Consider the following 27,074-nt stretch of genomic DNA (forward strand, 5'->3'; position numbering starts at 1 on the left):
GGCTGTCCGGGAGTCAGGCTGTCCGTCCGGGAGTCGGGCTGTCCGTCCGGGCGTCGGGCTGTCCGGGAGTCAGGCTGTCCGTCCGGGCGTCGGGCTGTCCGGGAGTCGGGCTGTCCGTCCGGGCGTCGGGCTGTCCGGGAGTCAGGCTGTCCGTCCGGGAGTCAGGCTGTCCGTCCGGGAGTCGGGCTGTCCGTCCGGGCGTCGGGCTGTCCGTCCGGGCGCCGGGCTGTCGGGCCGGGTGTCGGGCGGTGGCCGCGTCCGGCGGTGCGCTCCCGGCGGCTTGCGGCAGGGCCTCTGCGCAGCCCGCGCCACGCCTTCGCGCGCACGCCGGGCTTGAACCCGGGCCCTGGCTCTCAGCTGTGCGGCTCACGGCTGGCCCTCTTCCGCTGGGCCGGGCCTCCGGGCCTCCGGGCCTGGCTTCGGGCGGCTCCCGGGCCTCCGGGCCTCCGGGCCTGGCTTCGGGCGGCTCCCGGGCCTCCGGGCCTGGCTTCGGGCGGCTCCCGGGCCTCCGGGCCTGGCTTCGGGCGGCTCCCGGGCCTCCGGGCCTGGCTTCGGGCGGCTCCCGGGCCTCCGGGCCTGGCTTCGGGCGGCTCCCGGGCCTCCGGGCCTCCGGGCCTGGCTTCGGGCGGCTCCCGGGCCTCCGGGCCTGGCTTCGGGCGGCTCCGGTCCCCACACTCACATTAAGTCCCAGGCAGTTTTCTCTTCGCCCAGAGTCGGTTTTCTTTACATCCAAGCTAAACTCTGGAGCTGTAGGATAGGCATTAATTTTAACGTTGCTCAAGGTTAAACTCGGGGTTAACTTCCTACAGAAACAGCCTTTGGATTACGGCTCAGTGTAGAACACGTCTGCCTGGTGTGAACTTGACCCCGTGGCGGGGGGCATAGGACAAGACTTATGGTGCAGTGTTTGCTGTAAATCATTAACATCGTATAAGGAAACCAGTGCTAGTTTCAGTCCAGGGGAAAGTCACTGCGAGCCAGGTCTCTGTCGGGACGTGGAGACAGCCTTCCCTACTCGTTTTCATGTTGGCAAAATGAGTTTGCTCTTAAGTTAAAAAAGCAAGGCTGGCCCTTGTCAGAACGGAAATGAACTCTAGGGCAGAGCTCCTGGTTTTGACTCTGGTTTTCTCCACCAGGAAGAAGTCCCAGAGATTCCATTACAATTCACAATAAACACGAAAATGTCAGGCTGCACACCATTTAAGATGCGATTAGTTCATTTGGACCTTAAAGGAGCACCCCCAAAGATCTCCTACTTCTCAGAGGTAAGACTCCCTTTCATCTGTGGAGACCATCTTTTCCCTTGGGAGTTATGATTAACTATATTTTAATAATTATATTGCAAGTTGTATCAATTATAATTATGCAAGTTCCTGTGCAATTAATATTGTGATTTTTATCAATTGTAATTTACTGTAATTACAATGAATGTTGCTTGTACAAGGCATTTCATTTTGGCACATTCACATACAATGCACTGTGGTCAGATAACCTCTCCCTCACTCTCCCTCACTCCTTCCCACCAATCTCAACAAGCCTAACAAGCATGAGGCCCTAAGTTCAAATCCTAGTACCTTCCCTCAAAAAAATATAGTAGAGGGCTGGGATGTTGGCTCAGTGGTAGAGCACTTGCCTTGCATGCCTGAGGCCCTGGGTTCAATTCCTCAGCACCACATAAGCAAAAAGAAAAAAGCCGGAAGTGGTGCTGTGGCTCAAGTGGTAGAGCGCTAGCTTTGAGCTGAAGAGCTGAGGGACAGCGCCCAGGCCCAGAGTTCAGGCCCCATGACCGGACCCCCCCCCAAAAAAAAAACCCAACATAGTAGACTATTAAAAAGTACCCCAGCCTAAAGAAAGGTGAAAATTAGCTGAAACAAAGTTGGCAAAATGTTGGCAATGACTGGTATAATTTCTCTACATCTGTGTATGTTTTTTCAGTGTTGCACTTACAATCTGCCCCAATCAGCACACAGAGAAGCTCGAAAGGCTGGAGTGTCCCTGATACCTGTGCCTCAGGCCTCAGCCTGTCAGATTCCCAGAGCGTGTGGGGTCATCACGCAGACACAGCTGCCTAGTGCCCGTGGGGACATGCGGAGAGCCAGGGGCAGAAGCAGGAAAAACGAAGCCTGCCACAGCTGTTACATTTTGTTTATCCAAATGTGAATATTGGGTTAATGACTTCTTTCCACCCAGCCTGCCTCTTCTGATTTTCAGTCATTTGTCATTAAAATGACAAATTTAATGAATTATTTAATGAATTTATCCCAAATTGATTCTTGGGGGGCTGGGAAGGTGGCTCAGTGGTAGAGTGCTTGCCTTGCATGCATGAAGCCCTGGGTTCGACTCCTCAGCACCACATAAGTAGAAAAAGCCGAAAGTGGCGCTGTGGCTCAAATGTTAGAGCACCGGCCTTGAGCTCTTCAGCTCAATGACAGCGCCCAGGCCCAGAGTTCAGGCCCCACGACTAACCAAAAAAAAAAAAAAAAATTGATTCTTGGGTTCAACATGCTCCAAAACTTCCTTGTACTTGAGGAAACAAAATGTGACTAGTAACACCAACAAAAGAATATCATTAAAAAAATAACACTGGGTACTGTTGGTTCCTGCTTATAATCCTAGTTACTTAGGAGGCTGAGATCTGATTATTGCAGTTCAAAGCCAGCTCATCAAGAAAGTCCTTGAGACTCTTATCTCCAATTAACTACCAAAACAAAATTTAGAAAGCTGGAAGTGGAACTGTGGTTCAAGTGGTAGAGCACTAGCCTTGAGCAAAAATGGTCAGGGACAGCACCCAGGCCTTGAGTTGAAGCTCCAGAACCAACACACACACACACACACACACACACACACACACACACACACACACACACACACACACACACACACACACACACACACACACACACACACACACACACACACACACACGAGAAAACAAAACATGTCCATAGCCCTTATTTGGATATTAGTGGCTATTTTGGGGGGTGGGGGTGGGGGGTCTGGTCGTGGGGCCTGAACTCTGAGCCTGGGCGCTGTCCCTCAGCTCTTCAGCTCAAGGCTAGTGCTCTACCACTTGAGCCACAGTGCCACTTCCGGCTTTTTTCTTTTTGTTTATGTGGTGCTAAGGAATTGAACCAGGGCCTCATGCATGCAAGGCAAGCGCTCTACCACTAAGCCACCTTCCCAGCCCCTTGGTGGCTATTTTAAATAGCCAGAGCCCCTTCATTCATTCCAACTTTGTGTTACTTTTTAAGTCCTGGCCTTGATGCCAGGCCAGAAAAAAAGTCTCAATTATTCTGTACTGTAGAACAGACCCTAAAAATCCTTGAGGATGGTGAGATTCATACCCTTGAACATAAGGCTATAGGCGGGTGGAGAACAGGGGCCAGGGGCATCCCTCCGCTCTCCGCACCCTCTCCCTGCCTCTTCTCTCCAGCCCCTGCCCCAGGCCCCCCCGGCCGCCCCTGCCCCTACCCCGGCCCGCCCCCCCATCCCTGCCCCTGCCCCTGCGGCCCCCAGGCCTGCCCCTGCCCCGGCCCCTGCCCCTGCGGCCCCCAGGCCTGCCCCTGCCCCTGCCCCGGCTCCCTGGCCCGCCCCCCCATCCCTGCCCCTGCCCCTGCGGCCCCCAGGCCTGCCCCTGCCCCTGCCCCGGCTCCCTGGCCCGCCCCCCCCATCCCTGCCCCTGCCCCTGCGGCCCCCAGGCCTGCCCCTGCCCCGGCCCCTGCCCCTGCGGCCCCCAGGCCTGCCCCTGCCCCTGCGGCCCCCAGGCCTGCCCCTGCCCCGGCCCGCCCCCCCATCCCTGCCCCTGCCCCTGCGGCCCCCAGGCCTGCCCCTGCCCCGGCCCCTGCCCCTGCGGCCCCCAGGCCTGCCCCTGCCCCTGCCCCGGCTCCCTGGCCCGCCCGCCCGGCAGGGCCATGTGGCGTCCGCGCGAGCGTGTGCCTGCCCCTGCCCCAGGCCCTGACTGGCACACGGGCACCCTCCGCTCACCCTCCGAGCGCCCTGCGCGCCGGCTGCTGCCGCCCGGGCCGGCACGGGCTCTAATCTGCCTTTGGCTCAGACGGTCACTTTATAACCCTCCCTTCTTGTCCCCCCAGATTTTCCCTCTGCTCCGTGCTCTAGGTGCAAATGGCCTTCTCATCGAGTACGAGGACATGTTTCCCTACGATGGCCAGCTGAGGCTGCTGCGGGCCACGCATGCGTACAGGTACGGCGCCTCTTCCACGCATGTGTACGGGGGGGGGGGGGGGGCGGGGGAGGACGGCGCCTCTGTCCACGCATGCGTACAGGTACGGCGCCTCTTCCACGCATGCGTACGGGGACGGCACCTCTGTCCCGCATGCGTACGGGGACGGCGCCTCTGTCCCGCATGCGTACGGGGACGGCGCCTCTGTCCACGCATGCGTACGGGACTGCACTTCCAGCAGTGAAAACCATGGGAAGATAGCCGTAGAGACGAGGAGGCTGGCCAGGCGTTTAACCGTGTGGGTTCATTGGGGTTCATTGCTTCCCTGCCTTTCTAAAGATGTGTCTGCCCAAATTGATTATAAAATTAAAACCCAAACGTAAGCACGTTTGCTGAAGAGAGCTCAGAAACACGTGGCGCTGAGGACGCGCACGTGGAGGCCGCAGTTGGAAGCCAGGCCAGGCGGGAAAGCCCATGAGACTACCTTGTTTTGGGGGTTTTTGGTTGTGGGGTTTCAACTCATGGCCTGGGCGCTGTCCCTGAGCTCTTTTTTCCAAAGGCTAGAGCTCTACCACATTGAGACACAGCCCCACGTCCAGTTTTTGAGAGGTTGGTTGGAGATAAGAGTCTCATGACGGGGCTGGGAAGGTGGCTCAGTGGTAGAGCGCTTGCCTTGCATGCATGAGGCCCTGGGTTCAATTCCTCAGCACCACATAAGCAGAAAATGCTGGAAGTGGCACTGTGGCTCAAGTGGTAGAGCGCTCGCCTTGAGCTGAAGAGCTGAGGGACAGCGCCCAGGCCCAGAGTTCAGACCCCACGACCAACAAATCAATAAATAATAACAGGATTTGGGTTTTAAGTCAGAGGATCAAAACAAGCAAAACTAGACATGTGGGACAGGGGTGCCCAGCCTCAATACCTGCCTGGCTCAGAAGGTCCAAAGGAAAAAGCAGAGGGGAGCTGGCAGGGCCTGAAAAAGGTGCAAGTAACCAATATGGAAAATTTTTCTCAGAGAAACTAAAATAATTACATGGTGTTATTTTGGCTACTAGATTAAAGTTTTTTTTTTTTAAAGTTTACTGCTAAGCTGAGAGTGTAGATCATTGCATGCATAGGCCTTGTGTTTCATCCCCAGCACCTGGTGAAAAGCAACATCACTATTTCTTTAGTTGGATATGGTAGTATATGTCTATAATCCCAGCACATGGGAATCTGAGGCCAAGTTTGAGGCCAACCCAAACTACATCCCAAGACCTTGTCGCAATGAAATGGTAACTCCTCTGTATACCACCTTAATAATAAGATTACACTTTAACCAAAAAAAAGCAATGTTCTCCATGGTGAGGACAGGAAAAATACACCTCCACTAGTGAGATGTGAGTTACCAGCCAACCTAGGGGGGCTGAGTTCCCTAACACATCTGTGCCCCAAAATGGGGTGTGGCGTGTGAGCATGGCGGTGAGATGCTGGTGTGTGGTGTGAGCGTGGTGGTGAGATGCTGGTGTGTGTGGTGTGAGTGTGGTGTGAGATGCTGGTGTGTGGTGTGAGCGTGGTGGTGAGATGCTGGTGTGGTGTGAGCGTGGTGGTGAGATGCTGGTGTGTGGTGTGAGCGTGGTGTGAGATGCTGGTGTGTGGTGTGAGCGTGGTGGTGAGATGCTGGTGTGTGGTGTGAGCGTGGTGGTGAGATGCTGGTGTGTGGTGTGAGTGTGGTGTGAGATGCTGGTGTGTGTGGTGTGAGCGTGGCGGTGAGATGCTGGTGTGTGTGGTGTGAGCATGGCGGTGAGATGCTGGTGTGTGGTGTGAGTGTGGTGGTCAGATGCTGGTGTGTGGTGTGAGCGTGGTGGTGAGATGCTGGTGTGTGGTGTGAGCGTGGTGGTGCGATGCTGGTGTGTGGTGTGAGCGTGGTGGTGAGATGCTGGTGTGTGGTGTGAGCATGGTAGTGAGATGCTGGTGTGTGGTGTGAGCGTGGTGTGAGATGGTGGTGTGTGGTGTGAGCATGGTGTGAGATGCTGGTGTGTGGTGTGAGCGTGGTGTGAGATGCTGGTGTGTGTGGTGACTCTGGTGGTGAGATGCTGGTGTGTGTGGTGTGAGCATGGCAGTGAGATGCTGGTGTGTGGTGTGAGTGTGGTGTGAGATGCTGGAGTGTGGTGTAAGTGTGGTGGTGAGATGCTGCTGTGTGTGGTGTGAGCGTGTTGTGAGATGCTGGTGTGTGGTGTGAGCATGGTATGAATGCTGGTGTGTGGTGTGAGCGTGGTGGTGAGATGCTGGTGTGTGGTGTGAGTGTGGTGTGAGATGCTGCTGTGTGTGGTGTGAGTGTGGTGGTGAGATGCTGGTGTGTGGTGTGAGTGTGGTATGAATGCTGGTGTGTGGTGTGAGTGTGGTATGAATGCTGGAGTGTGGTGTGAGCATATGAATGCTGGTGTGTGGTGTCAGCGTGATATGAATGCTGGTGTGTGGTGTGAGTGTGGTATGAATGCTGGAGTGTGGTGTGAGCGTGGTGGTGAGATGCTGGTGTGTGGTGTGAGCGTGGTGTGAGATGCTGGTGTGTGTGGTGTGAGCATATGAATGCTGGTGTGTGGTGTCAGCGTGATATGAATGCTGGTGTGTGGTGTGAGCGTGGTGGTGAGATGCTGGTGTGTGGTGTGAGCGTGGTGTGAGATGCTGGTGTGTGTGGTGTGAGTGTGGTATGAATGCTGGTGTGTGGTGTGAGTGTGGTATGAATGCTGGTGTGTGGTGTGTGATATGAATGCTGGTGTGTGGTGTGAGTGTGGTATGAATGCTGGTGTGTGGTGTGAGTGTGATATGAATGCTGGTGTGTGGTGTGAGTGTGGTATGAATGCTGGAGTGTGGTGTGAGTGTGGTATGAATGCTGGTGTGTGGTGTCAGCGTGATATGAATGCTGGTGTGTGGTGTGAGTGTGATATGAATGCTGGTGTGTGGTGTCAGCGTGATATGAATGCTGGTGTGTGGTGTGAGCATGGCGGTGAGATGCTGCTGTGTGTGGTGTGAGCTTGGTGGTGAGATGCTGGTGTGTGGTGTCAGCGTGATATGAATGCTGGTGTGTGGTGTGAGTGTGGTATGAATGCTGGTGTGTGGTGTGAGTGTGGTATGAATGCTGGAGTGTGGTGTGAGCGTGGTGTGAGATGCTGCTGTGTGTGGTGTGAGCGTGGTATGAATGCTGGTGTGTGGTGTCAGTGTGATATGAATGCTGGTGTGTGGTGTCAGCGTGATATGAATGCTGGTGTGTGGTGTGAGTGTGGTATGAATGCTGGTGTGTGGTGTGAGTGTGGTATGAATGCTGGTGTGTGGTGTGAGCATGGCGGTGAGATGCTGCTGTGTGTGGTGTGAGCTTGGTGGTGAGATGCTGGTGTGTGGTGTCAGCGTGATATGAATGCTGGTGTGTGGTGTGAGTGTGGTATGAATGCTGGTGTGTGGTGTGAGTGTGGTATGAATGCTGGAGTGTGGTGTGAGCGTGGTGTGAGATGCTGCTGTGTGTGGTGTGAGCGTGGCGGTCAGATGCTTGTGGTTTGTATGTCCTTTGTGTTGTAGTTTTTTTTTTTTTACAGTAATGTACTTTATGTAAGTGAAAACGTACCATAGTTTCTTTGGAGCTGGAAACAGGTTTACATTGAGCAAAAAGAACCTTCTATGATTAAAATCCATAGACATAGTTGAAATACATGCAAAAACTAGAAATGGTTTTCTTTTTTTTGTCGGTCATGGGGCTTGAACTCGGCCTGGGCGCTGTCCCTCAGCTCTTCAGCTCAAGGCGAGCACTCTACCACTTGAGCCACAGCGCCACTTCCAGCTTTCTGGTGGTTTATTGGAGATAAGAGTCTCGCAGACTTTACTGCCTGGGCTGGCTTTGAACCACAACCCTCAGATCTCAGCCTCCTGAGTAGCTAGGATGACAGGTGTGAGCTGCTGGCTCCCCTGCATGGTTTTCTTTTTTGGAGAAGTCATGATGCCCCCTGTGGTGGATGAATCAGTAGACTGGGCAGGGGCCCTTGCACAGAGTGACCCCCAAGAACAGGCTCTCGGCCTTAAGGGCTCACGGTTAGGTTGAAGGCTGTGCAAAAACAAAGGCATGGGGTGAATTTCCCTGGAGCTGGTCTGCTAGTGCTTCTCAGGGTAATCGTGTGCAGCCAGGCTTCATGTAAAAACTGTGAGATGAGAGCAGCTTCCTGTCCAGGTTGCCAAGGGTCTGGTGACAGCGCTGTCACTGTCTCCACTGCCTCCTGGATCCAGGGTTGGCTGGGAGGCCCAGGAGTGTGGGCCTCCCTGCTGAGGGAGGGCTCGGGAGCAGAGGCACGGTGCTGGCCTCCGCATGCTCGCTGAAGGCTTTGTCTTTCAGCCCCTCTGAAGTGGGAGAGCTCCTACGCCTGGCCAGATGCAGCGAGCTGGAGGTCATTCCCCTGGTACAGACATTTGGACACATGGAGGTGAGTGGCAAGGCTAGAACTTACTTGACACCAAAAACATGGTCTGGCACCAGGCCTGTGCCAGGGTTGGGGAGCGCAGACACAATACTGCCTTCCAGGGGAGTTTGTTCTGTGAATGGCCACAGAGCACACAACCCCAGGGCAGAGTAGCCCTGCCTGGGAGCAGAGAGCAGCCTTCCATTTTCTGCCCGTGCCCTCCCTCCCCCACACACCATTAATATCTGAAGATAGTCATGGCCAGGCGCCAGTGGCTCACACCTGTCTAATCCTAGCCACTCAGGAGACGGAGATCTGAGGATCAAGGTTCCAAGCCATGCCAGACAGGAAAGTCCATGAGACTCTTACCTCCAGTGAACCACCAAGAAGCCTGAAGTGGAGTTGTGGCTCAAGTGGTGCAGTGCTAGCCTTCAGCAAAAGAAAGCTCAGGGATGGAATGCTGGTTCTGAGTTCAAGCTCTAGGGCCGGCACAAAAAGAAAAACCAAAGGTTTCACAATGTGATTGATTACCAGAGCCCTAAGATGGCTGCTCCTTTGTGCACATGACCCCGAGTGGATTCTTTCAAGGACTGAATTTGCTCATGTCTGTGCTTGTCTGGGGGAGGATCCTGGTGTGTATGTGTGTGCGTGTGTGTGTGTGTGTGTGTGTGTGTGTGTGTGTGTGTGTGTGCGTGCCTGTGGAGATCTGCCCCTGTGTACACCTACAGGGGCAGGCCTCTGCCCATGTCTGCATCTGCAGAGGACCTGCTGGCCTCTTCACACTGAGCCAAGCCACCCGTGGCTCTGCCTGTTTCACCTGCTTCTGTTACTCAGCTCAGTTAGAACTGGGGTCAGCATGCTGCCAGGGAACCAAGTGGAGGTTTAAGGACCGCTGCCTGGCCGGGGCCTGAGCTGTGCCGGGGCCACCCTCCTGGAGATGGGAGCGTGAGCCGTGCAGGTCACGGACGGGCCTGGGCGCTGAGCACAAAGCCCTCTGTGTGGCCGGAGCCTGGAGCCTGGCCCAGGCCTGGGCTGGTGGCCCGGGCAACGGCTCCCCACTGCCCTCCGTCTCCCCACAGTTTGTGCTGAAGCACGCGGCATTTGCTCACCTCCGAGAAGTAGCCTGTTTCCCCAACACTCTGAACCCTCATGAGGCCGCGTCCCTGGCGCTGGTGGGGGCCATGGCTGACCAGGTTCTAGAGCTGCACAGGGACGCACGGTGGCTGCACATCGGGTGTGACGAGGTGAGTGCTGCCGGCCACATCACCTGGGACATGGCTTCTTCTCCTTGGGCTCTGCTGCTCTTTTGGCTTGGTTTTGTTTGCTTTTGCTTTTGCTTTTTTTTCTGGTATTGGGTTTTGAACACAGGGCCTTGCACTGGCTAGACTGGAGCTCTACCACCTGAACCCTCCCACCCTGCCTTTTGCTGATATTTGGAGGTGAAGTCTGACCTCAAAATTCAGTTCTTCAGATCTCGGTCTCCTGAAGCTAGAATTTATAGGCCTTAGCCAATGGCACCCAACTTGGTTCCTTTTAATAGAAAAATAATACAATTCTTAGCTGGGCGCTGGTGGCTCATGTCTGTAATCCGAGCTACTCAGGAAGCTGAGATCTGAGGATCACAGTTCAAAGCCAGCCCCAGCAGGAAAGTCCGTGAAACTCTTATCTCCAATAAACTGCCAGAAAACCGGAAGTGGCGCTGTAGCTCAAGTGGTAGAGCACTTGCCTTGAGCTGAAGAGCTGAGGGACAGCGCCCAGGCCCAGAGTTCAAGCCCCATGACCGACCAAAATAAAAGTTTTACAGACTTTCCTGCCTGGGCTGGCTTTGAACTGTGATCCTCAGATCTCAGCCTCCTGAGTAGCTAGGATTATAGGCATGAGCCGCCAGCGCCCTGCTCTATGAGACTGTTATCTCCAGTTAACCACCAAAAAGCTAGAAACAGAGCTGTGGCTCAAGTGGTAGAATGCCAGCCTTGAACAAAGAATACAGCTGGGTGCTAGTGGCTCACGCCTATTATCCTAGCTACTCAGGAGGCTGAGATCTGAAGATCACTGTTGGAAGCCAGCCTTAGCAGGAAAGTCTGAAAGACTCTTATCTCTAACCACCAGAAAATGAAGTGGCACTGTAGCTCAAGTGGTAGAACGTTTGTCTTGAGCAAAAGAGCTCAGAGACAGAGCCCAAGCCCAGAGTTCAAGCCCCGTGACTGACCCCCTCCTCCCAAAAAGATTCAGGCCCTGAGTTCAAGCCCAGGTCCAACACGCGCGCACACACACACACAGACACACACACACACACACACACACGCACAGTGCACACATGTATTTGTGCTCCTGCTCAGAACCGTCACAATCCTGTGAACAGTTACCCTCAGTTCATCACTCCAAAATGAGACCCCTCACCCACCTCCCTCCTGCCCCTGGCAGCTTCTGACTTGTTTCTGCTTTAATGGCTTATCTGCCTGGCATGGTTGTCAGTGGAGGGGCATGCTGTGTGGCCTGGTGTGCCTGGCTGCTTTCCCCCAGATCATGTATCCAGGCCAAGATTCCTCCGTGCCGTAGCTTGCGTCAGGGGTGGGAGTGGACGGGGAGGTTCTGCTTCCCAGTGATTGGAGCAGAGATGTTCTGACCCAAGGGGCTCCTAGGGAAGCTGAGCATCACCCTGCAAGACACTAGCAAGACTGAGCCTCCCAGGCCCCACACAAACGGCCTCCCAGGACTGAGCCCCCCCCCCCAAACACAAACGGCTTCCCAGGACTGAGCCCCCCCCAACACAAACGGCCTCCCAGGACTGAGCCTCCCCCAAACACAAACGGCTTCCCAGGACTGAGCCCCCCCCAACACAAACGGCCTCCCAGGACTGAGCCTCCCAGGCCCCACACAAACGGCCTCCCAGGACTGAGCCCCCCCCCCCAAACACAAACGGCCTCCCAGGACTGAGCCCCCCCCCAAACACAAACGGCCTCCCAGGACTGAGCCCCCCCCAACACAAACAGCCTCCCAGGACTGAGCCTCCCCCAAACACAAACGGCCTCCCAGGACTGAGCCCCCCCCCCCAACACAAACAGCCTCCCAGGACTGAGCCCCCCCCAACACAAATGGCCTCCCAGGACTGAGCCTCCCAGGCCCCACACAAACGGCCTCCCAGGACTGAGCCCCCCCCAACACAAACGGCCTCCCAGGACTGAGCCCCCCCCCAACACAAACGGCCTCCCAGGACTGAGCCCCCCCCTCCACAGGACTCGGGACACACCTGGGACCTGGCATGTGGAGCATGGCGCGGGTTCCAGCCCACCCACTTCTCTCCCCAGGTCTACTACCTGGGCGAGGGGGAGGCCTCCAGGCAGTGGCTGCAGCAGAGGCAGGGCGGCCCCGAGCAGCTGTGTCTGTCCCACATGCGGGCCGTGGCCAGCCACGTGCAAGCACGGCACCCTGGCACCACGGCCCTGGTGTGGGACGACATGCTGCGGGACGTGCCTCGGGACCAGCTGGCAGGTAGGCGGGGCCTGCGAGGGCGGGGCGGGGGCTTCCCTCCAGAGCTGGCAGGTAGGCGGGGCCTGCGAGGGCGGGGCGGGGGCTTCCCTCCAGAGCTGGCAGGTAGGCGGGGCCTGCGAGGGCGGGGCGGGGGCTTCCCTCCAGAGCTGGCAGGTAGGCGGGGCCTGCGAGGGCGGGGCGGGGGCTTCCCTCCAGAGCTGGCAGGTAGGCGGGGCCTGCGAGGGCGGGGCGGGGGCTTCCCTCCAGAGCTGGCAGGTAGGCGGGGCCTGCGAGGGCGGGGCGGGGGCTTCCCTCCAGAGCTGGCAGGTAGGCGGGGCCTGCGAGGGCGGGGCGGGGGCTTCCCTCCAGAGCTGGCAGGTAGGCGGGGCCTGCGAGGGCGGGGCGGGGGGCTTCCCTCCAGAGCCCCAGGTGGCAGCGGCTCCCCTGGCCTCGCGGGGCCTGCAGGGGTGGGCTGTGAGCGGATACGGGTGAAACGCGGGTGTTTCCCCTGCCTCTGGCAGCCTCCGCCCCGCGTGTCCTCCGGGCCTGTCTGGGCCTGGGCAGAGGGCAGCTGTGTGGTAGGGGACGGTGGTGGCCAGTGCCACCCAGGCCCTAGGCCCAGGTCCCCAGGAAAAGCTTGGGGAGCGGGGATGAGAGCCTTCCCCAGTCCGGAGGCTGCAGGAAGCACTGGGACCAGCGCGGGGCCTGGGGCCCAGGGGCACTGTCTTCCAGGCAGTGTCTTGCAGACTGATGAACTAGAATGCACTCCAGGTAGATGAGCTCTGGGAGCCCAAGTGGGAGCAGATGCTTCAGGAGATCCTAGAGCCCAGCCCCTTCCAAAGCATTGTTCCCGGCCAGCCCTGGCGCTCATGGCCCAATGCAGCCCAGCACTGAGCCTGTATGGGGGACCATGTGACCTGAGAAGATGGCCTGCGTCAATGCTAAGAGCCATGGGGACCAGGCGGAGGCCAAGGCGGAAGGGCCTTGGCTTAGGCTCTAGGCAGCCTGGGCTGCTTATCAAACCCTGTTTCAGAAATAAGTTAGAAGCCAGGTGCTGGAGACTCACACCTGTGATCCCAGCTACACAGGAGGCTGCTCAGGCAAGAAAGTTCATAAGGCCTCCAATTAACCACCTAAACTGGAAGCAGAGCTGTGGCTCAAAACGGTAGAGCGCTAGCCTTGAACAGAAACACTCAGGGACAGAGCCCAGGCCCTGGATTCAAGCCCCAGGAACAACAGACATATGTACATACATACTACAAATAAATTAGAAAGTCGGATACCAGTGGCTAGCTCCTCAGCAGGCTGAGATTTGAGGATCATGGTTCAAGGTCAGCCTAGGAAAGAAAGTTATTGAGACTCCAATCTCCAGTAAACCACCAAAATGCCAGAAGTGGAGCTGTAGATCAAGCAGTAGGAAAAAAAAAAAAAAAAACAACAACTACAACTAAAGGACAGTGAAACTAAAGGACAAGGTGAAAAAAACTAAAAGACAGTGTCCAGGCCAAGTTTAAGCCCTAATGCCAGTCTACGAAACTAAATGTGAGATACAAGAGGGATCCAGGAGCTGGGCCAGCTTCACGGCGTGCACGGTCCCGTCGGCCCTGCTCACAGCCTCACTCTGTTCTAGCCTCCGGAGTGCCGCAGCTGGTGGAGCCTGTGCTCTGGGACTACGGGGCTGACCTGGATGTCCACCGCAAGGGTCAGTAGAGGTCGTCCAGATTTGCCCTTCAAGGCCCGCGTGGCTGGTAGGCTGTCTCCCAGCCTGGGCCAGCAGGACTTAGTTAAGCCAGGGACAGCCCCCTGGCCTGAGTTGCCCTGCCCCTCCCACGGCGGGAAGCCCCCGCCACCCTGGACCCGGGCAGCCCCAGGATGCCACGCCGGCCCCGGGCGGCCCTGGGATGCCACCCCAGCCCTGGGCAGAATGTGTGCTTGCCTCACAGTTCTGCCAGGCATGTCAATGGCAGAGTCTCCTGGGCTGGGTGTGGGCCAGGCAGGGGAGGGGGCAGAGACTGCCCCAGGGGTCAGAGCTCACGTGCCCAGTGTGTGGCTGGCCATGTCCTCGGGAGACTCACCTGCTTACCTTCCTGTCCAGTGCTTCTCATGGAAAAGTACCGGGAATGCGGCTTCTCACGGCTGTGGGCAGCCAGCGCCTTCAAGGGGGCCACGGGGCCCAGCCAGGCCCTGCCGCCGGTGGAGCACCACCTCCGGAACCAGGAGCAGTGGCTGCGGGTGGCAGGCAGCGGGCCCGCGGACATGCTGCAGGGCATCGTCCTGACCGGCTGGCAGAGGTGAGCTCAGGGAGGACAGGGGGCTGCCCTCCTGCCCGCCCCGTGCCGACCGCCCTGTGAGGAGGGCGCGGCTCCGGGTGCGTCGGGGCGGCCGCACACTGCCTGCAGCTCCACCGGCCTGTGTGCTCCACGCTCCAGGCTGCTGCCTCGCGTACCTCCGCAGGCCACTGGCAGATCTGAGCTCTTCTTGGTCATTACACCATTTGTGAAGCAGAGCTACACAGCCCTACGTCTGCACTCGTGTCTGGTCTCTGGCTCCCCCTTGCCTGTCCAGCAGCTCCAGAGCCTGTGGGAAGGAACCCTTCGGGGGCTACCAGGGTCTCCCAAGATGGGGTGGAGGGGCTGGGCCCTCTGGGCCGCCCTTGTAGACCAGAGCTCTCCCCACATGTAGGGTGGTAGGGATTTTGTGCTTCAGTGATGTCACTGTCCGCCACACCTGATCACCCCGACTCCGCTTGCTCCTTTTTTTCAAACCCCAGTACTGGGTTTTGAACTTGGCTTCATGCTTTTGCTTGACTTGCTTATAGGTGGTGCTCTAGCCTGGCTTTTGACTGGTTATTTTGGAGATGGAGTCTAGTGGACCTTTCTATCTAGGTTAGCTTTGATTTGCAGTCCTCCAAATCTTAGCTTCCTGAGTAGCTAGGATTAGGCATGAGCCACTGGTGCCCAGCTTCCATTTGTTCTTAGAGTTGGGGGGAGTGAGGCCCGGGCGGGGGTAGGTGCCCAGACCCCCACCCTGACCTGCTCTTCCTGAGGCCTTAGGGGAGAGTGTGAGGCTGTGGACAGCGGGGACAGGCCTAGGAAAAGGGCGCCAGGGTTGAGGCAGGGGGCAGGGGCGTGGCAGGAGAGCGAGGTGACCGCTGCACAGACACTTGGCCCAGGAGATGCCCGCGATGAGGGCCAAGCCAGGCCCGATGGCGCTGACAGCACCTGAGCCCCCGGCCCAGGACAGGGGAGGGCCCGGGAACTGAAAACCACTCTCGCACCACAGATACGACCACTTCTCCGTGCTGTGCGAGCTGCTTCCCGTGGCGATCCCGTCCCTGGCTGCCTGTCTGCAGTTGCTTCTACATGGTAGGCAGATCCCCAGGGCCCCGCTCCGGCCCGGCCGTCTGACGCAAGCTGTTCTGTGCCATCAAGCACAGGAGCCCAGCCACTGCGCTCACCTGCCGTTGGCCAGGCCTGCCCATGCCCAGGTCCTCTAGTCTAAGTCCTAGGTAGGCCAAGAAGCCGGGGTCTGCCCCTCCGCCTTGGTGGACACAGATTCAGCCTGGGGTGGAGGTGCTGCATAGTTGCCCTGTCGAGAGACGGGTCCCAGGGGACCCGGAGGCCCCTCGGCCCAGGGTTCCGAGCAGCCCCTACCTCCTGCAGACTGGCACTGGGGCAGCTCAAGGCCAGTGTTGGTAAAAGGAGTCATTCATGTCCATTCAACCCACAAGGCCGCACGGTATCCCCAGTGAAGCGTTTGTCGGTGGGAGAGGGTAGAGCACGGGGGGCTGGGTCAGCAGACGTGGGCGCCCTGTCCACCACTGGGGAGGACAGCCCCCGTCCGCGTGCGGAGAGGCTGCCGTAGAGCCCTGCCTTACCTCCTAGCCCGTCAGAGGTACGGCTGCCCTGCTCCCTCAGTCCTACCACATGCTTCAGGTCTTCTAGAATGTTCCACTGCCGAGTGAAGCTTGGAAGCAGCGTGTACACGAGCCAGAGACCTGCAGGATCACGGACAGGGCTGGTGGAGGTGGTCCTGTAATGAATGCCACGCAGGGCTGGTCCACCCAAGGCCTCCCTGCGATCAGGACCCAGGGCCGGGCCTGTCTGAGGAGGCCCAGGCTGCTGGGACGGCTGCCCAGGGAGCCCAGGGAGCCCTGGGGGGCGGGGCCGCTCCCCTCCGGCAGCCTCCTCCAGCAGCTCCCCTGTGGTTGCTTCAGGGAGCTTCACTGAAGAGGTTAAGCAGTCAGTGGAGAACTTCCTTGGAGTTTCCAGCCTGGAGATAACGGCTGTGAGGTACTTGACCCCCCAGCCCCGCCTCCTCCCACCCAGCGCCCTCCTCCTCCCCCAGCCCCGCCTCCTCCCCAGCCCTCCTCATCCCCCAGCCCCCCTCCTCACCCCCCAGCCCCCCTCCTCACCCCCCAGCCCTCCTCATCCCCCAGCCCCCCTCCTCACCCCCCAGCCCCCCTCCTCACCCCCCAGCGCCCCTCCTCACCCCCCAGCCCCCCTCCTCACCCCCAGCCCCCCTCTCCCCCAGCCCTCCTCCTCACCCCCCAGCCCTCCTCCTCCCACCCAGCACCCTCCTCCTCCCACCCAGCACCCTCCTCCTCCCCCAGCCCTCCTCCTCCTCCCCCAGCCCTCCTCCTCACCCCCAGCCCTCCTCCTCACCCCCAGCCCTCCTCATCCCCCAGCCCTCCTCCTCACCCCCAGCCCCCCTCTCCCCCAGCCCTCCTCCTCACCCCCCAGCCCTCCTCCTCCCACCCAGCACCCTCCTCCTCCCCCAGCCCTCCTCCTCCTCCCCCAGCCCTCCTCCTCACCCCCCAGCCCCCCTCCTCACCCCCCAGCGCCCCTCCTCACCCCCAGCCCCCCTCCTTACCCCCAGCCCTCCTCATCCCCCAGCCCTCCTCCTCACCCCCAGCCCCCCTCCTCACCCCCAGCCCTCCTCCTCACCCCCCAGCCCTCCTCCTCACCCCCCCAGCCCTCCTCCTCACCCCCCAGCCCCCCTCCTCACCCCCCAGCCCTCCTCATCCCCCAGCCCCCCTCCTCATCCCCCAGCCCCCCTCCTCACCCCCCAGCCCCCCTCCTCACCCCCCAGCGCCCCTCCTCACCCCCAGCCCCCCTCCTCACCCCCAGCCCTCCTCATCCCCCAGCCCTCCTCCTCACCCCCCAGCGCCCCTCCTCACCCCCCCAGCCCTCCTCCTCACCCCCCAGCCCCCCTCCTCACCCCCAGCCCTCCTCATCCCCCAGCCCCCCTCCTCACCCCCCCAGCCCCCCTCCTCACCCCCCAGCCCCCCTCCTCACCCCCCAGCCCTCCTCCTCATCCCCCAGCCCCCCTCCTCACCCCCAGCCCCCCTCTCCCCCAGCCCCCCTCCTCACCCCCCAGCCCCCCTCCTCACCCCTCAGCCCCCCTCCTCACCCCCAGCGCCCCTCCTCACCCCCAGCCCCCCTCCTCACCCCCAGCCCCCCTCTCCCCCAGCCCTCCTCCTCACCCCCCAGCCCTCCTCCTCACCCCCAGCCCTCCTCCTCACCCCCCAGCGCCCCTCCTCACCCCCCCAGCCCTCCTCTTCACCCCCCAGCGCCCCTCCTCACCCCCAGCCCTCCTCCTCACCCCCCAGCCCTCCTCCTCACCCCCCCAGCCCTCCTCCTCACCCCCCAGCGCCCCTCCTCACCCCCCAGCCCCCAGGACCTGGGCGCTCTGCCAGAGCTTCTTTTGCTCAAGGCTAGCACTCTACCACTTGAGCCCAGCGCTGCTCCTGGCTTTTTCTGTGGTGCTGAGGAATGGAACCAGGGCTTGATGCATGCTAGGCGAGCGCTTTACCACAGAGCCTCCTTCCCAGCCTAAGGACCACAGTTCTTACCGAGGCTCTCTGGCAGTGAGGGAGCTGGCTCCTTCCCAGGCAGCCACATCCACGCCCTGGTCACACAAGTCAGCCTCCACCTGCGCAGCTCTGTGGACGCGCTGCTGGAGAGGAACAGGTGAGCGGCCCCGCCCCCAGGCCCTCGGTGGTCCTGTGGGGAGTGTCACTGTGAAACCTCACCAGATCCCTTGGAGGCCCCGCCCCCGGTCCCGGCGTGGTCCTGTGGGGAGTGTCACTGTGAAACCTCACGGGATCCCTTGGAGGCCCCGCCCCTGGTCCCATGTGGTCCTGTGGGGAGTGTCACTGTGAAACCTCACTGGATCCCTTGGAGGCCCCGCCCCCGGTCCCGGCGTGGTCCTGTGGGGAGTGTCACTGTGAAACCTCACGGGATCCCTTGGAGGCCCCGCCCCCGGTCTCGGCGTGGTCCTGTGGGGAGTGTCACTGTGAAACCTCCACCCAGGACGCCCAGTAGCCTCGAGGCTGCCTGCCAGCAGCTCCTGGCCCACAAGCACCCGTCTGGGTTTGCTCCAGGTACGTCACTGGCTGGTTCAGCGCCTACCATCGCAGACGAAAGCGCGTCCACCCTGTCATGGTCCAGCACATACAGCCAGAGGCCCTCAGGTAACCACCCTGCCCTGCCCAGCTCGTGCCCAGCCCCTGGGGCAGCCTGTCTCCTCAAAGTGGAACCTCCTGATAGCGCTGAGCTTCCCAGGTGTGACAGCCGGGGATCTCAGATGAGTCAGACACGCCACTGGTCACCAAGGTGGGCCTTCATGTTGGCAAGAAGCTAGGTCATTCCCAGCTGAGACGGGGCATCTTCCGTATGCCAGGAAGCCCAGGGAGTCTTTGGAATCAGACTACCTGGAGGACCCCAGACAAGAGCCCTTGTGGCAAGAGTTCCAGGCAGCCCTCCCTGTCCTAGCATGGACCCGTTTGTATGCCAAGAAACACTGCCAGCCAGCCGTGGGACATGTTGACAAGTCTGCCTGCTCGGTAGTCCCAGAGCAGTGCAGACCTGATGTGTGGGCAGGGCGCAGCACCAGCTGTCCAGGAGTCCTGGGCAGGTGTCTCAGAGCCACCGCTGTCCCCAGCCTCCTGGGCAGGTGGCACACTCTCGTGCAGCAGCTGGAGGCGGCCCTGCAACTGGCCTTCTACCCTGATGCCGTGGAGGAGTGGCTGGAGGAGAATGTGCACCCCAGCATGCAGCGGCTGCAGAGTCTGCTGCAGGACCTCCATGAAGCAGCCGTGCCCCAGCCCTTGCCCAACAGCCCCGTCGGGGGTCCAGGTCAGGACCCTTGAGGGCCTCCTGGCACGGGCTGGGCCTGGGCTATCATCCTGGGCAGTACTGGGCTGAAGAGGCCTCCCTCCCCCAGGAACGCTTCCTGCTGAGTGTTAGGCCGCTGCGGCCAGCTACTCTGCAGAGCAAGCAGGACCTTTGGAGAAGGCAGCAGACACGGAAGAAAGCACACGGGGGCCTGCTAACAATCTGCATGTTGAGCTTTATTCATTCTAAAATTAAAGACAGAAGCAGTATTCCACAGAAAGGCTTCTTACCAGCGCCCTGCTACGCAGGGCTTCACGCCTCCCGAACCCACTCCCCGCCCTGGGGGCAGCGCGGGGGCGGGGGCTGACAGTGCCCAGCGGCTGACCAGCCACCGAACACACACGGTTTTAGGAAGGACAGAATGGGCCGGTTTTGGTCCAGGGCGTGGCAGCTGCGTCCAGGGCAGGACGCTGTGTTCACCCAGGCACCATCTCAGCAGACACGGCACCTGGGTCTGGGTGGCAGTGCTTTCTAGTTCTACCCGGCCATGCTAGGATAGAAGCTTCCTGAGGCCGGCCAGGGACTGCAGCTCTCAGGATGCAGGTTGTACCGCAGAGGGTCCAGGAGTAGACGGTGCGCTAAAGCTGGGTCTACTGCTTTGAAGACAGGACGTCACTATGCAAACCAGGAGCTCTGGATCTCAGCCCCCAGTGCTGGGATGACAGGCATGTCCCACGCTGCCCCATCATCCCCAAGACTTGCTTTCTGCACAAGAGCTCCTGTCTATGGGTGTCACAGAATGCGGAGAGGTGACCTTTCATTCAGGTGGGGGCTGGGCGGGCTTCTACAGCCCACAACCACCCACAGCCCAGGCATCCCGAAGGAGCCATCCATGCAGTTAGCACAGCCGTGTCCCTAGCATGGGGGACGTCCTTGGGGAGAAGCTGCCTCCGAAACGCTGTGTCCAGCAGGAAAGCCCTGACCACTGAGGACGTCCACCCAGGACATCCAAAGATTTCCACTGACCATATGGACTTATCCAGAGCCTGGGCCCCCCACAAATGCAAGCGCCCTGTTCTATCTGCAGCCAGACCCTCAGCACAGGAAGTCCAGGTACCATGCTCCATGGGTGGCTCCTCGCTCTGTCCTGGCTGTACTATGTGCATCTGGGTCATGGAGGAGGTGCAGCCCACAGCGTATCCCGGGTGATGGAGGAAGTCCAGCCCACAGCGTATCCGCGGTGATGGAGGAAGTCCAGCCCACAGCGTATCCCGGGTGATGGAGGAAGTCCAGCCCACAGCGTATCCCGGGTGATGGAGGAAGTCCAGCCCACAGCGTATCCGCGGTGATGGAGGAAGTCCAGCCCACAGCGTATCCCGGGTGATGGAGGAAGTCCAGCCCACAGTGCATCCTGAACCATGACATGCCAGGCCTGCCTGGGCCATGGAGATCTAATCCGGACTTGTGCTCAGAATCGAGGCAGCAGGCAGTATGAATAGGCAAGAGGCAGGCAGTTGCCCAGGGCGGCCTAGGGACACATCAGCTCTTCCCGCAGCCCGTGGCGGGTCAGTCAGCAGTGACTGCCCAACTGTCAGCTCCGGCTGCTGGGGCCCTCAGCCTCGCTGTCGCTACTCTGAGACCGCTCTGAGGGGCTTTCCAGCCGGTGCAGCTCCAGGAAGCCGGTGATGAGCCTGGCAATGGCTTCTACATCGCTGGAGGCAAACACCAGGAGGGAGGTCACCTCGGCACAGGGCGGCCCCACCCATCTGGGCCCACTGTTCCAGTGCCCGTCACCTGACCCCAGTCCACACTGATGCTCCCCTGGGGGGACTGCACAGCTGCCCGAGCCCGAACCTTCCTCTAACGCCTCATGTTCTGCACACACATGGCCTCTCCCCACTGCCCTAAGACACTGAGGGGTCAGCCGGCAGTGTGGACCAGCCAGCAGTGAGGGTCAACAGTGCGGGTCAGCTGGCAGTGTCAGTGTCAGCCGGCAGTGTGAGTTGGCAGTGAGTATCAGCCGGCAGTGGGGATCAGCCAGCAGTGAGCGTCAGCCCGCAGTGTCAGCCGGCAGTGTGAGTTGGCAGTGAGTATCAGCCGGCAGTGGGGATCAGCCAGCAGTGAGCGTCAGCCGGCAACGTGTCAGCCGGCAGTGTGGGTCACCTGTCATCCTGCTGGGGACGGGGGTGGGGAGGGACTACTAGCCTTACCTACGGTGGCCCAGGACCGCGGTCTGGGTGAGGGGGTGGGAGAAGCCTGTGGCAAACCGGAGCACCACCATGTAGCCCTTCCCAAAGTACCGGACCTTCTCTTCCTCCACGTTCACATCACGGATGTCCTTCAGCTGAACCACCACTGGGGGAGGAGCATAGGTCAGAGGCCATGCCCCTCTGCTCCGCCACCCCCACTGCAGGACAGCAACCCCAAGGCCTCGGCTCCCCTAACAGTCACAGCATTGCGAGCTCCCAGCCTGAGCTGCGGCGGGAGTCTTCTGGTGAGGAGTCCATGCTCACAGACCACGCCCTGCAGAAGCTGCCCCTCCCAGAGCAGCCCACCACAGGACCCACCAAACCTCCACCGCGGTAGCCATCCACACTGTACTTTCATTCCACCAGAGTGGTGTGTGCGTCACAGACGCCACAGACCCCACAGGGCAGTGCACCACACGCTAACCCGTGGCCGAGCCAGCCCCAGGGTGTGGTGTCCTCTGATCGTCCAGCCCCTAAATGCAGGCCCAGCAAAACCAACCAGGGACAGAGCACTGGTGAGTCATTTGCTGGGTGGTGTAGTGCAGCCTGCCTGGCACCACAACCTACCCCAGCGGCCCGACCTGGAAGGGCTGCCAGGGGTCCTCAGCTAAGCCCCCAGAGGACACAGCACGTGGGGCGCCAGCCTGGACCCACACCGCCTCCAGGCTTTCAAGGCCAGCACAGCACCCCAACTTCCCACAGCTCACCTTGGTCCTGGCCTGCTCTGAAGAGGGTCAGCAGCTTTTGGTACAGGCTGAACGTTTTCAAGACAACTTTACCAGTGCTCTTGTTAAAGATGGCTTCCTGCAAACCAACGTACACTGACCATGCACACCTGGGCCCTGGGGTCTCATTCCCACCCGGCCCGCACCAGACAGTGAACAGGGGACTCAGAGCCTGGCTCCAAAGCCCCCCAAAGCTCTCCACGGAGCCCACATCTATGCCTGAGCCCTGGTGGGCTCTGGGCATTAGGCGGGCAAGGGAAAGTGGTGGCCAGGGAGCTCCTCTCTGCATCAGAACTGAGCCAGCAGTGAGGCTACCAAGTGAAAAGGAAGGTGAAGCAGCTTCAGGGACTCCGGGGACAGTGGTGGGGGGGGGGGTGGGGGGTGAGGGCTGCCCCCGGGGACACGCAGATCCCAGATAAGGAAGAGTCCTCAGCCAGGGGTGGCCCAGGCAAAGGCAAGGGCGGAGGCCAGCTAAAAAGACACGGCCTAGCTGGGACAGTCATCTGACCGACCGACCAGCCGGGGAGGACCTGTCAGCTCAGGGGGGAGGGGGAGGACCTGTCAGCTCAGGGGAGGACCTGTCAGCTCAGGGGAGGACCTGTCAGCTCAGGGGGGAGGGGGACCTGTCAGCTCAGGGGGGGGGGACCTGTCAGCTCAGGGGGGGGACCTGTCAGCTCAGGGGGGAGGGGGACCTGTCAGCTCAGGGGAGGACCTGTCAGCTCAGGGGGGAGGACCTGTCAGCTCAGGGGGGAGGACCTGTCAGCTCAGGGGAGGACCTGTCAGCTCAGGGGGAGGACCTGTCAGCTCAGGGGGGAGGACCTGTCAGCTCAGGGGGGGGGGACCTGTCAGCTCAGGGGGGGGACCTGTCAGCTCAGGGGAGGACCTGTCAGCTCAGGGGAGGACCTGTCAGCTCAGGGGGGAGGGGAGGACCTGTCAGCTCAGGGGGGGGGGACCTGTCAGCTCAGGGGGGAGGACCTGTCAGCTCAGGGGGGAGGGGAGGACCTGTCAGCTCAGGGGGGAGGACCTGTCAGCTCAGGGGGGAGGGGGACCTGTCAGCTCAGGGGGGGGACCTGTCAGCTCAGGGGGGGGACCTGTCAGCTCAGGGGAGGACCTGTCAGCTCAGGGGGGGGACCTGTCAGCTCAGGGGGGAGGGGGGGACCTGTCAGCTCAGGGGGGAGGGGGGGACCTGTCAGCTCAGGGGGGAGGGGGGGACCTGTCAGCTCAGGGGGGAGGGGGGGACCTGTCAGCTCAGGGGGGAGGGGGGGACCTGTCAGCTCAGGGGGGACCTGTCAGCAGCTCTCACCTCCCAGTCCTCCAGGTTCTGCACAGCTACAAACAGGCAGCCTGTGACGTAGAAGAGCTTCCATCCCAGACTGTCTGCAAACAGACGCAGGATGTGAGCTGTGAGTGACAGGGAGAGGCAGCAAGCCCACGGGAGGCCTGTCCAGCCCAGCCCACGGGAGGCCTGTCCAGCACACTTGTGTCCAGGGCATGGAGGCCAGAAGCCTGGCTGACCCTGGCTCCCAGCACTCACTCTGCCAGCTCTGCCTGGGAGTCCCCTGGGCTGGACAGGAGAGCCCTCCCTGTGCGGGGCACCAGGTAAATGCTTGAGGGCCCTTTTCCAAAATTATTCCGTGACCCAGGGTATCCTCAGCCTTAAGATGTGAGTGGCAGGTTGTTGGGTGGGTGCTCTAGTGCAAGGTGAGCGGACAGAGCAGCCACACCAAAGGCCACACTGTAACTGCTCCCGGGCCACTGCTTCCCCTGGTCTCTGAACACCTGAAATGGAGCTGGGGGGGTGGGGGGTTACCTCCACTGTAGTAGGCTGCGGCAAGGCCTGTGGATGAGATTCCTGTGGGGAGAGAGGAGCTCTTGGCTGGGGGTTCCAGGGAGCCCCGCCCGCATGGCTGTCAGCCCCGAGTGCACCCCGCCCCACAGGCTGGCTGGAGAGATGGCCACCAAGCTCATCCAGACCCAGGCGCGTGTCCTGCGCTCCACAGCATTCACCGGGCAAGTCTGCAGCTGGTCCGGAAACAGGGGTCTGACGTGGGTGTCACCAGGAGGTAATGTGGTACACAAAAAATTACCACAAGCCTGGCACCGGCGGCTCGCGCCTGTCCTCCCGGCGTCTCAGGAGGCTGGGATCTGAGGTTCACGGTTCAAAGCCCGCCTGGGCGGGAGAGGCCGTGAGACTCTCATCGCCCATCCACCACCAGAAAACCGGAGGTGGCGCTAAGGCTCAAGCTGTGGAGCGCTCGCCTTGAGCTGGGGGCAGGACCTGACCGTGTCCCAGGCTGCTGACGGCTCAGCCAGGCCGGACGACGCGGGAGCGGGAGCGGGAGTGGGAGCGGGAGCAGGGACGCTCAGCCAGGCCGGACGACGCGGGAGCGGAAGCGGGACACTCAGCCAGGCCGGACGACGCGGGAGCGGAAGCGGGACGCTCAGCCAGGCCGGACGACGCGGGAGTGGGAGCGGGAGTGGGAGCGGGGACGCTCAGCCCAGCTCGGGCCAGACGGGAAAGGGGGGCGCTCAGCCCAGGCCGGTCCAGTCCAGTCTGGCAAGAGGCCCAGGGGAGGAGGAAATGGGGAAGCCCTGGCCCACCACCATACGGGTGGGTGCACCTGGGCGGGGGGAGAAGGGCACGCGGGGGTGCGGGGTCTGGGCGTGGCGTGTTAAGGGGCGTGGCATGGTGGGGATCTGGGCGTGGCCTGGGTGGGGGGGTCTGGGCGTGGCGCCAGGGTCTGGGCGTGGCCTGGGCGTAGAGCCGGGGTCTGGGCGTGGCGCCAGGGTCTGGGCGTGGCCTGGGCGTAGAGCCGGGGTCTGGGCGTGGCGCCGGGGTCTGGGCGTGGCCTGGGCGGCCGGGGATATGGGCGTGGCCTGGGTGGCGGGGGGGGGGGGTCTGGGCGTGGCGCCGGGGTCTGGGCGTGGCCTGGGTGGCGGGGGGGGGGTCTGGGCGTGGCGCCGGGGTCTGGGCGTGGCCTGGGTGGCGGGGGGGGGGGTCTGGGCGTGGCGCCGGGGTCTGGGCGTGGCCTGGGTGGCGGGGGGGGGGGTCTGGGCGTGGCGCCGGGGTCTGGGCGTGGTGTGGGCCGGGACAGGCCGGGGCCCGGGCCGCCCGGTGCACCGGACGGGACAGGACGGGAAGACCGGACAGGGCGTCAAGGGCGTACGAAGGAAGGCCTTACCGAGCAGCAGCGACCAGGACCGGAGGCCGGGCGCCCTCTTCAGATGGAGGCGGGAGCTGGTGCGGGCCTCCACGTGCATGTACATCGCGGGCCGCGGGCTGCACGCGCGGCCTCCGCCCCGGCAGCCGCTCGGTCTGCACCTGCGAAGCCCCGCCGTCAGTCAGCGCCCGGGCCCCGGGGAGGAACCGGAGCGCGGCGCCCACAGCTCGCCAGAACCCCGCGTACCTGCACGGCCGAGGAGGGATGCGAACCCGCGAGGGCACGGCCGGTGGACCCTTGTCGCAGGAACTTCCGGGAACGAAGGCGGTGCCGCGCTGCCGCCCGAAGTTGTGGGGCGACCGGGACTTCCGGGATCGAGGGCCAGACCCCAAGGACTTCCGGACGGGGTCTGGTCTAAGGGCCGGGGCCTTGGCGTGGGCGGGGCCTGGCGTGGGCGGGGGCCTGGGCGGGGCGGGCCCGGGCGGGGCGGGGCCTGGCTGGCCCGACCTCCGAGCGCGGCGCTGGGTGTCCGGCCCGGGCGGCTCCGGACCTCGAGCGGGAGGGCGCCTGGATCTTGCCCCGAGCGGCCGCCCCGCAGCCTCGGGGAAACGCCGCGGTCCTGGAGCTCCCAACAAAGAGCAGGCAGTAGCCTAACGGCGGAGCGTGTCTTCCCACGCTGGGGTGCTGGGCTCGAATGGGAAGAACCAGTGTGAACAGTGTGAATCCCAGTGAACTTTGCCCCCGTCGGGAGTAGACAGTGAGTCCCAGGCCCGTCCCGAGGGGGCTGCAGGCCCCCTGACTCGAAGGCGCACCGGCAGGCGCCCCTGGCCTGCGCCCCCACCGGAAGAGGCTGGGGCGGCGGCCAATGCGCCTGCCGTGCAACTGCCACCGTGGGAAGCCAAAAGTAGGATCCTGGTGGAGGCCAGGACCTAGGCCGGCAGTGAGACCCGAGTCTCAGAAATAAACCGCCAGCCGGCGCCGGTGGCTCCCGCCTGTCATCCCAGCTACTCAGGAGGCCGAGATCTGAGGATCGCGGTTCAAAGCCAGCCTGGGCAAGAATCTCCAATAAACCGCCAGAAAACCGGAAGTGGCGCTGTGGCTCAAGTGGTAGAGCGCCCGCCTTGAGCCGAAGAGCTGAGGGACAGCGCCCAGGCCCGGGACCGACCCCAAAAAATAAGCTGTTAGATTATTTGGATTTCGCCGGAGAACCACGCCGACATCCGGGTACAGAGAACAAAGAAAAGAGAAGCGCCCGCTATCGTCCGGGGTGACCTAGGGGGTTAGCGGGGCCGGAAGGGGCAGGAGGCGGAGACCCCGGGGTGGCGGACTGGGATGGACGGCTGCCCGGTCCCGAAGGTCACCACGGGCCTCGTGTCCTCGGGCGGCGGTAGCTGCCCCTCGCAGACGGGCTGGGCGCCGATGGCTTCCCGCCTGGCTGCGCGGCCTGGCGCTGTCTGGAAGGCAGCGCCGAGCGAGGGTTAAGCGATGGAGCTGGAGATGAGTGTCTCCCGGCTTCCCCTGCCTCCCCCGGCTTCGGGGCTTCGGACGGGGCCTCGGCGCAACGCCTCCGGCGCAGCCAGGGTTCCAGACCCGCGGCATCCGGCGCCGGCCGCCCGCGAAGAGCCCGGCCAGTCCTCCAGCCGGTACTACAGCTGCGGTGGAGGGGCTGGAGGGCCCCGCTGGGCCCCGCACACACCGCGCGGCAGGCACGCCCCAGGCGGGCGTGCCGAGCCTGCCTGCCTGCCGTCTCCT

At 61.5% G+C, this 27,074-nt stretch overlaps 2 protein-coding genes across 4 annotated transcripts; one reads left to right on the forward strand and one right to left on the reverse strand.

Annotated features, from left to right (window-relative positions):
- The first annotated feature begins 50 nt into the window (after window positions 1–50).
- Hexd (hexosaminidase D) lies at window positions 51–19,456 on the forward strand. Of its 3 annotated transcripts, XM_070031719.1 has the most exons (13): window positions 1,176–1,265; window positions 1,936–2,156; window positions 4,092–4,201; window positions 8,535–8,622; window positions 9,678–9,842; window positions 11,907–12,090; window positions 13,700–13,771; window positions 14,165–14,360; window positions 15,352–15,434; window positions 16,286–16,361; window positions 17,940–18,041; window positions 18,455–18,544; window positions 19,015–19,456. In XM_070031719.1, exons 3-13 carry the CDS (start codon window positions 4,149–4,151, stop codon window positions 19,220–19,222), a joined length of 1,317 nt encoding a protein of 438 aa, XP_069887820.1. In that variant the 5' UTR covers window positions 1,176–1,265; window positions 1,936–2,156; window positions 4,092–4,148; the 3' UTR covers window positions 19,223–19,456. The 3 variants fall into 3 exon arrangements, with proteins under 3 accessions (XP_069887819.1, XP_069887820.1, XP_069887821.1); XM_070031718.1 differs by lacking the exon at window positions 1,936–2,156 and having other exon boundaries at window positions 51–1,265; XM_070031720.1 differs by lacking the exons at window positions 1,176–1,265; window positions 1,936–2,156; window positions 4,092–4,201 and adding an exon at window positions 4,275–4,283.
- Window positions 19,403–25,726, reverse strand: Cybc1 (cytochrome b-245 chaperone 1). Its single transcript, XM_070031724.1, has 7 exons — window positions 25,569–25,726; window positions 25,344–25,483; window positions 23,972–24,013; window positions 23,465–23,538; window positions 22,144–22,240; window positions 21,398–21,542; window positions 19,403–20,899 (listed from the first exon to the last, which is right to left on the reverse strand). The coding sequence occupies exons 2-7, from the start codon at window positions 25,426–25,428 to the stop codon at window positions 20,779–20,781; spliced, it is 564 nt and encodes a 187-aa protein (XP_069887825.1). The 5' UTR covers window positions 25,429–25,483; window positions 25,569–25,726; the 3' UTR covers window positions 19,403–20,778.
- Between the last annotated feature and the right edge of the window lie 1,348 nt (window positions 25,727–27,074).

This window comes from Dipodomys merriami, unplaced genomic scaffold (genome assembly GCF_024711535.1).
Source record: "Dipodomys merriami isolate MVZ:Mamm:240054 unplaced genomic scaffold, mDipMer1.0.p SCAF_202, whole genome shotgun sequence".
Lineage (NCBI taxonomy): Eukaryota > Metazoa > Chordata > Mammalia > Rodentia > Heteromyidae > Dipodomys > Dipodomys merriami.

Excerpts from the sequence above, each read along its gene's own strand:
- Hexd (XM_070031718.1), top strand. The coding sequence starts at position 1,182 with ATGTCAGGCTGCACACCATTTAAGATGCGATTAGTTCATTTGGACCTT. Across the intron at positions 8,623-9,677 it reads AGACATTTGGACACATGGAG|TTTGTGCTGAAGCACGCGGC; the intron begins GTGAGTGGCAAG and ends GTCTCCCCACAG. Across the intron at positions 13,772-14,164 it reads CCTGGATGTCCACCGCAAGG|TGCTTCTCATGGAAAAGTAC; the intron begins GTCAGTAGAGGT and ends CTTCCTGTCCAG.
- Cybc1 (XM_070031724.1), bottom strand. The coding sequence starts at position 25,428 with ATGTACATGCACGTGGAGGCCCGCACCAGCTCCCGCCTCCATCTGAAG. Across the intron at positions 23,539-23,971 it reads CGCAGCCTACTACAGTGGAG|ACAGTCTGGGATGGAAGCTC; the intron begins GTAACCCCCCAC and ends GTCTGTTTGCAG. Across the intron at positions 20,900-21,397 it reads GCGGTCCTGGGCCACCGTAG|CGATGTAGAAGCCATTGCCA; the intron begins GTAAGGCTAGTA and ends GTTTGCCTCCAG.